The following is an 8,156-nucleotide window of genomic DNA, read 5'->3' as shown; positions in this document are numbered from 1 at the left end:
ATTACCTTATTCTCGAGTCCCATTTGTACGAGGACCCTCGGGTGGATAATACAGGCGCCACTTCCGTTGTCAATCATGATTCTTTTAACATCCGTATCAGCGATACGTAAAGTGATAACTAAAGCATCGTAATGAGGGAAAGACAAACCGTCGGCATCAGACTTATCGAAGGTGATACTATCTTCGAAGTCGTCATACCGTTCATGAGCGATGGTCCGCTTTAGTTTGTGCGTGGTGGTGAACTTGACGTGATTGATCGCTAAGTCGTCGGCGTCTCCGACGATCATATTTATCGTGCGTGCTGGGGAGGGCGGCTTTGGCGGCCCGTGGGGTTGTTCCCGTCCGCGTGCGAAGTTGATTTTCCCTTTGTCACTGAGTAATTCCCTCAGGTATCCCTGGTTCAGCATCCTGACCACCTCTTGCCGTAGGCCTATGCAGTCTTCGGTTTTGTGCCCCCGTTCCTGATGGAACTCACATAGGACGTTTGATTTCCTTGTGGAGGGGTCTGATTTCATCTTCTGCGGCCACTGCACTTTGGTGCCCAGCTTCTCCAGTGCGTACACTATTTCTGAAGGAGACACACAAAAGTTATGGGCGAATAATAAAGGAGGCGTACTTCTTTTATTTTGGAGCGGTGCGATGTGTCGTTGTAGCGCGTCCGTATGCCTTGGTGGTGGATGAGAGGATCTGGTGTATGGCTGGTGTCGGTCTTTGTTGGAGCGTGGGAGTTGTTCTCGCCGTCCTTCGTTGCGTCGATCCCTCCTTATTTCTGAGTGTATCGTTGTTAGCCGTTGGGTCGGCCCATTAAGATCATCCTCGTCCGCTCGTACTTCAGTGCAATAGGCGTTGTGGATCTCCTCCCATGTGGTAGGGGGATATTTCATGAGGCGGCTTAGTAGCTTCTTGGTTGCCCTCGAACCATTCCTGTTTAGCCCGTTCTGGAAAGCGGCGACTGCCATGCCTTCCGATACGTTTGGTAGACTCATCCTTACCCTATTAAACCTGGCTAGGAAGTCCCTGAGTCCCTCCCCTGTGGTTTGCCTGATGGCGAAGATATCGTTGACCCTTGCTTCCGCTTTCTTTGCACCTGCATGGGCGGTGACGAACTTATCCGCCATTTCCTCGAACGTGGATATCGCCTTAGCTAGTAGTTGCGAGTACCACGTTAGGGCCCCTCCCGTCAACGTCTCACCAAACTTCTTCAGCAGCACCGATGGTACCTGCTCTTTTGATAGGTCGTTGCCCTTTACAGCAGTGACATAGTGGATTAAATGATCCTCGGGATCTGTGGTTCCGTCATATACCTTCAAGTAGGGTGGCATCTTGAAGGTTTTTGGGATAGGGTGAGGGGCAGCCTCTTCAGTGTATGGTTGTTCAACGAACCTCCCCACGTCGCGTTTTGGTAGCAACTTGGGAGCGCCGGGGATCTTGTCTACCCTCTCCTGATGTTCTTTCATTTGGTCGCGGAGTGCCTTGTTTTCATTCTCCATTTCTTCCATCTTCTTTACGATGGCTGTTAGCATGCCATCATTGGTCTGTGCCTCGATGGGTTTGTTATTTGCTCGTGCAGCTTCAGGTTCACCCATGGCAGCAGTGGTACCTACCGTTGGTATACACATGTCGTTACTTTGCGGTGACTTCTCAACCAAGCCACTTAGAGTGCTTGTTAGCCATTCTTCCAGTAGCTTCTTGACCACCGCGGGTGCTTCCTTAGCCGCGGATGTGGAAGCTCCTTTTTCATGCAAGATCGTCAGATCTTCGGATGGGGAAGATGAGATCTCTGCACCTGGCGTGATGCTAGGGGTTGCATTCAAGATGCCCTCGTCACCGGCCTCGTTGAGAGAATCAAGGAGATTGGCTGTAACACCCACTATCGCTTTCATTCTGGTGTTATTTTCAGCCATCTTTTGTTTTCGTGTGGTGTAGAGAATGGTAGTTGGTTGCTCTCTAGGTGGATACTATGATTTTGATTCTCGAAATCCCCACAGACGGCGCCAAATTGTTTGGCTCAAAAGTTATCGATATACTTTGCAAGCTTAAAAACAATCAAAAGTAAGAAAGGGTAAATCGTAATCAAATATAATAGACCTAGAGATGAAAAATGAAGTTGTTGTTGTAGATGTAATAGTGATAATATGAACTCAAGAGGAAGTATTCGTTAGAGATAGCAATAGAGAGTATGAGAAAATGAGAGAGTTGTATTATTCCAGAGTCCCCCCCTGTACAATGTGAAGGTCTCCCTTATATAATAGGAGACTTTCCTCGAAATAATAAAAAAATTACAAAAATAGGTAACGTTTTCCTAGTGAAGATACTGAGTCCTAAACGATGTCGCTTTTGTCCCCACGTCCGAGTCGTACCCTTACGTTAGTTGGCGTATATTCACTGGGCGTACCCATTGGCGTAGAGATGCCGCCGGTAAAATTTGACCCTATACAGTGTCGATGCTCCTTTTGTCTTCAAACCATTGTGGCAGCTTGTCAAACCTGTGCTCAAGCCATAAGCTTCATTGGTAAGACTACCGTGCTATTAATTAAGAAGTTATTTCTTTTCTGACTTATCATATATATTGTTTCTGTTTGAGTCATGGCTTATATTTAAAAGCTCGACTTATATTCTTACTTTATGGTAAAACATAGTTCATTATGATTTTATTTGAGGAGTTACACAAGTTTTTGAAGGTTTTTCCCTTTTGAATCAGCTCTTCATGGTTGCTACTAATGCCTTTGTTTTGGCGGACACATTAAGATAGTCTATTTACTGCATGTAACCTCACTTTTCATGTGTGTTTTTACCCTTATACAATGAGCCTCTAGCTAAAGCAGCATTGTTTCTCTTATTTGTCAGTGAATACTTATTTCTGTCATTCGAATCTTTTATGATTTGCCACTAATAAATTGGACAAGATAAGAAATGACCATCTCAAAATCTGATTACATAATCTTCATCATGTCAAGGCAGAATAAAAATAGTTCTATTATCTCAGCTACTTTGATATGTTATCATCTTACACTCTATGTACAATTTGAAAGGTGAGATTTTGCTCAGCGAAGGATGTCAGAGAGGAGTATTTTATAGAAGAGAGTCCCAGCTAGTTTTAGAAAATGAAGACATGAGCACTTTTAATGTGGTGCTTATGCTTTTCTAAGCCGGGGTCTATTGAAAACAACCTTTCTATCCTCACAAGGTAGGGGTAAGGTCTGCGTACACACTACCCTCCCCAGACCCACGGTGCGGGATATTACTGGATATGTTGTTGTTGAAGACATGAGCACTTGGTACACCAAAACTTTACTATACGGAAGAATAGAAAAGACTGAATCTTGATATAAAGTATCTTCGGCCAAGATAACGATGACAAGCTAAATGATGGAGAGGACTAATGAAGTTAATGGATTCTAGTCTTTTCAAATTTACATGAATGAGAAAATCACTTTTCTCCAAAGCCCAAAGCCCCGTGTTAGAGTTAGGACCATTTATAACAGCTATGATGTATCAAAATACAAAGTTCATACAATGTACTTGGTTTGATCCGTCTACAATAAAGCAAGATGCCCCCAAGGCTTTGATTCGACAGTAAAAGTTTTATGATTCAAATGTGTGGTGGGTGTCAGAGCCAGAATTTGAAGTTTATAAGTTCTGAAACTATTATCGAACTCATAGCTAGTTTAGTTATTAGGTTCGTAATTAAATATTTATATATATTTAGTGAATTTCTTAATACAAATACAATGGATAAAGCAAAAGTTACTGGGTTTTCCCGAACCCGTATTTGCTTCGCTAGCTCCGCTTCTGGTGGGTCCATGAGGCTTTGAATCAAGTATATTATTGAAGTGGAGAAGCGTAGAGGGTAGACGACTCATTATGCACCTAGTTTCGAAACCGTAAAAAACGGATTTGTTGGTTTTAGAAGGGAAAAAAGTTGACGCAATGACATCTTAAGGCAAAGGAACTTGTGTGTCATAGTTTACAACTAAGCAAATGTATTCTCACGCTCTTATAGCCATTCTGTTGTTTTTACTCCACAAGGTTTGGATTGCCTCAAAATTCTCTAATTCATCACTCCCTAAGGTTAAAGAATATAACCAATGTAATTTTTTTCAAATTGAAGTTTCATATTTCCTCTTGAGGTCATTGAGAAACAGTGCTCTCTTTTATAAAAACACTAGAAATTATCCAAACTCTTACCGTCTGCTGTGTAACAACATTAACAATCATAAACAGATACATAATAGATACCGGTCCGAGTCAAGGATCAAAGTTATTACACTGGTCTAAGGTTTCCCAACAGAGGAAGAGGAAGCCAGCGACAAATTGTTAATCCTCTCAAGCGCAAGAATGAGAGCTTGGGTACCGAAATTGCCTTCACCATGAGCTTTAAGGGAGAGATAGAGCTGTTGAGCCAACGCCAACCCAGGCAAAGCAAGTCCCATGTTCTGGCATTCCCTCAAACATATCCCCAAATCCTTGACAAAATGATTCACATAAAATCCAGGTTCAAAGTCCCTACTAAGTATCCTGCTCCCATACAAATCTAAAGATTTTGAGCCAGCAGCCCCTGTTGAAATCGCATTCAAAAACATATTCAAATCCAAACCAGCCTTATGTGCATAAATTAAACCCTCGCATAGTCCCACCATAGTCGAAGCAATAACTACTTGGTTTCCCAGTTTTGTGAACTGCCCTTTTCCAGGGGCACCCATGTAATAAACTCTGCCCAGAAGGTTAAATAACGGGTTAAGCCTTAAGATAATGGATTCATCTCCACCAGCGAAGATGGATAAAGCAGCATTCCGAGCTCCGAGATCTCCTCCGGAGACGGGGGCGTCGACGGCGGAGCAGCCAGCGGCAGACGCGGCGGAGTAAATTTCAACAGCTAGGGAAGGCTCCGAAGTAGTCATGTCGATGATGACACCACCGGGACGCAGACCGGAAAGAGCACCCGAGTTTGAGTCGAGGATGACGTGGCGAACGTCGGAAGGGTAGCCAACGATAGAGAAAACGACGTCGGATTGGGAAGCGACGGCCTTTGGGGAGTCAACCCAGTGAGCTCCCATGGAGATCAGTTCCTGGGCCTTGGATGGTGTACGGGTGAAAACCGTGAGGGTGTAACCGGCGTTAATCAGGTGGGCGCACATAGAGCGGCCCATTACACCGGTACCGATCCATCCCAGACGAGTATTGGATGGGTTAATGGCCTCGGTGGTGGCTGTTTCCATAGTATGGTGGAGATGGGTGGTCGTGCCGGCGGAGGTGGTGAAAATCGCCTGAGGCACGTAACAGTGGAACTGATGGTTGGGAAGTAAACGGAGGAGCCGCATAAATCTCATCTTTGGTTCTCTGGCTTATCTGATAGAAGAAAATGATCAAATTAGTCCTTTATGTATTGGGTTTCTTTCAGTTTGGTCCTTTTTGTACTGGGAGTTGTTTCATTATGGTCCTCTATATTTATGTATGTGAAGAATAGGCACATATGGTCCTAAACTAAAACTTAGCATTCACTTTTATATACTTCATTTATTTCATTCTATACAATAATATATTGCTCAAAATATTGTTAAATATGTAATGCACATTAATTTCATATTATAGACAAACCTTTTTGTAATAATCTCGTTGGTTCCAAAATTTTTGACTACTATAGTGAAGTGCTTTTATAGAAAGCATATATTATAGGGAAAAGGTCCAAAATTGCCCCTCTACTATGGTATATTATTTACTTCTGCCACCCGTTATACTTTTCATCCAAATCTATCCCTACTATTAATAAAGTTTGCATAATTGCCCCAAACCCTAACGTACCTCCACTGTGGCAACCAACCCCTCTAATATTTTGCCCATGTCAGATGCCAAGTCAGCAGAGTTTTTCAAAATTCAAAAAATTTCAACCGTTCTTCCTTTTTTTTAAACCTCAAATCCGAAGTCCAAGAGACCGAGCAACTTATGTTGTTCGAATCATCTCCAAACGGAATCAAATATCATTACAAGCTTCACAAGGTATTTCCCTCTAAGAAATTTGAACGCCCAATTGATTTAAGTCATAACTTCGATGAATTTCCATATCTGAAAGCCTCGACTCGTCAATCGCATTTTACGAATTCGCTTATAATTCTAGATTTTGAGGGACTTCGACGATTTGCTTATCAGATTCAGAACAAACATACCTCAGACCTCCGAAAATGCAAACCCAGATTCGAAGTTCTAAGCTCGGCAATGGTGGCCTAGTTCTAAACCCCACATTAGTGACGGAATTTCAAACCCAACTTCCAAATCCAAGTTTCAAGAGAAGAGATCAAGGATGATTTTTAGTTAAACACCAGATTTCTCAATGAAGAACAAGAATTAGTGAGATATCAGATTTTAGAATCAAGCCATGAAGAACAAATATGAAGCAGACATGATTTTTCTATTTTGGATAATTTTTAGTTAAACGCCTGATTTCTCCATGAAGAACAAGAACAAATGAGGTTCTATTGATTGCGTTTGAATCATTTGGCGACTGTTGGGTGGAAAGTGAGTTGAACATTACAAGCACCTAATGCAAGGTTAGCTTGGAGATCGAAGTTGTGGTTGGAAAAAAAAGTATTCAAATTTGAGGAGAAAAATATATGTTATTGTTTATTGGGAATTAAATTCAGCTGGTTCTGTGTTTGTGGAGCTGAAAATTCACTAAGATCTAGAGTATAACTTTTGAAGAACACAATTACCTGGGTTCGTTGGGCTTAAAGCTTGAAATTTCAGCTGACTTGGCAGCTGACATGGACAAAATATTAGAGGGGTTGGCTGCCACAGTGGAGGGACGTTAGGGCTAGGGGTAATTATGCAAACTTCGTTAACGGTAGGATAGATTTGGATGAAAAGTATAACGGTGGCAGAAGTAAACAATATACCATAGTGGAGGGGTAATTTTGGACCTTTTCCCTATATTATAACATAATATTTAAAATTAGTTGCGGAGAAAACTTAGTCGTTATAGTGAAATGTTTATATAGGATGATTGTTATAGAGAGGTTTGACTGTAGTATAATGAGAAGAAAAAACTAATAATTAAAAATCTAGTTTGATTGAAAAACTAGCTGCATGAAAGTTTAAACATTTTAATAATTAGAGGAATTTGAATTAATAAAAGTGGTGAAAATTTGTAGCATAAAATTAGTTAACTGGCGACGGATACGTTCTCAAATGCGAAGAGCCTCATGTAAGTCGCTTAGATAAGTGCTCTCCGTTTCATATTATGCAATACCTTTTAATATTTGACATTAATTTAATTAAATTTTACATCTTAATCTTAATAATTAGATGTACGATTTTACAATTTCGAAAAATTTAAATTATAAACTAAAACAAAGTATTTCTTCTAAATTACGTGTTCAATCGAACAAAGTTCACGTTAAATGAAGAGAGTAAAAACTATCTTTTTTTTTTGTTAATAACTCTGAATATATTACCATAAACCATTCAAATTGTTACACCTAAAAGAGCACTCGAAATTTACAACCACCTTCTATGAAGGGTGTTGAGTAATTCCTAGCCCCCGGGAAAAAGAAAAAAAAAACTAGTTTCGAAACTTCTGAATCAAAAAACTACCTCTATGTACTCTAGAGCATTTCCTATGTTCTAATCTTTCCTTTACTTCCTGTTTAATTTGTGTAATAATCGTTTCTCTATCTACATTTTCATCCTTGAACAACTTAGAGTTCCTTGCTCTCCATGTATGGTAAATCGTGGCACCCCAAATGGCCGTTGCTATTTCCTTTTTGAGTTTACTCCAATGTCTTCTTTTTATCCACATCAGACTTTGCCCAACTCCCATAGTCTGCATGTGTATGCCCGACCATTGTTCTACTATCGGTCTCAAATCTCAATTTAGTTGTCCATTTGCATTTAGAGAAAGATGTAAAGAAGTTTCCTCTTTTGCCTCATCATAGAGACAACATAAGTTGTTATCAATAGGAATATGCAGTCTAGCCAGTCTCTCCTTAATCAGTAATCTATCCTGGTTAGCCAGCCATACTATTACCCTGTGTCTAGGTAGTACTGTTGAGTTCCATATTAGATGGGCAGCCTCCAGTTTCTGCATATCCCCCAGCATAACATTGTAGCTTCTAGTGACAGAATAAGTACCACTAGGTGATAAGCAATACATATCATTATTA

The 8,156-nt window shown here is 40.9% G+C and overlaps 1 protein-coding gene across 1 annotated transcript; it reads right to left on the bottom strand.

Moving 5' to 3' along the window:
- Positions 1-4,131: 4,131 nt before the first annotated feature.
- On the bottom strand, positions 4,132-5,359 carry LOC109214718 (probable 3-hydroxyisobutyrate dehydrogenase-like 1, mitochondrial). Its single transcript, XM_019378667.1, has one exon. The coding sequence runs from the start codon at positions 5,328-5,330 to the stop codon at positions 4,275-4,277; it is 1,056 nt and encodes a 351-aa protein (XP_019234212.1). The 5' UTR covers positions 5,331-5,359; the 3' UTR covers positions 4,132-4,274.
- Between the last annotated feature and the right edge of the window lie 2,797 nt (positions 5,360-8,156).

This window comes from Nicotiana attenuata, unplaced genomic scaffold, assembly GCF_001879085.1.
Source record: "Nicotiana attenuata strain UT unplaced genomic scaffold, NIATTr2, whole genome shotgun sequence".
Lineage (NCBI taxonomy): Eukaryota > Viridiplantae > Streptophyta > Magnoliopsida > Solanales > Solanaceae > Nicotiana > Nicotiana attenuata.
This window is presented reverse-complemented; position numbering and strand designations above follow the sequence as displayed.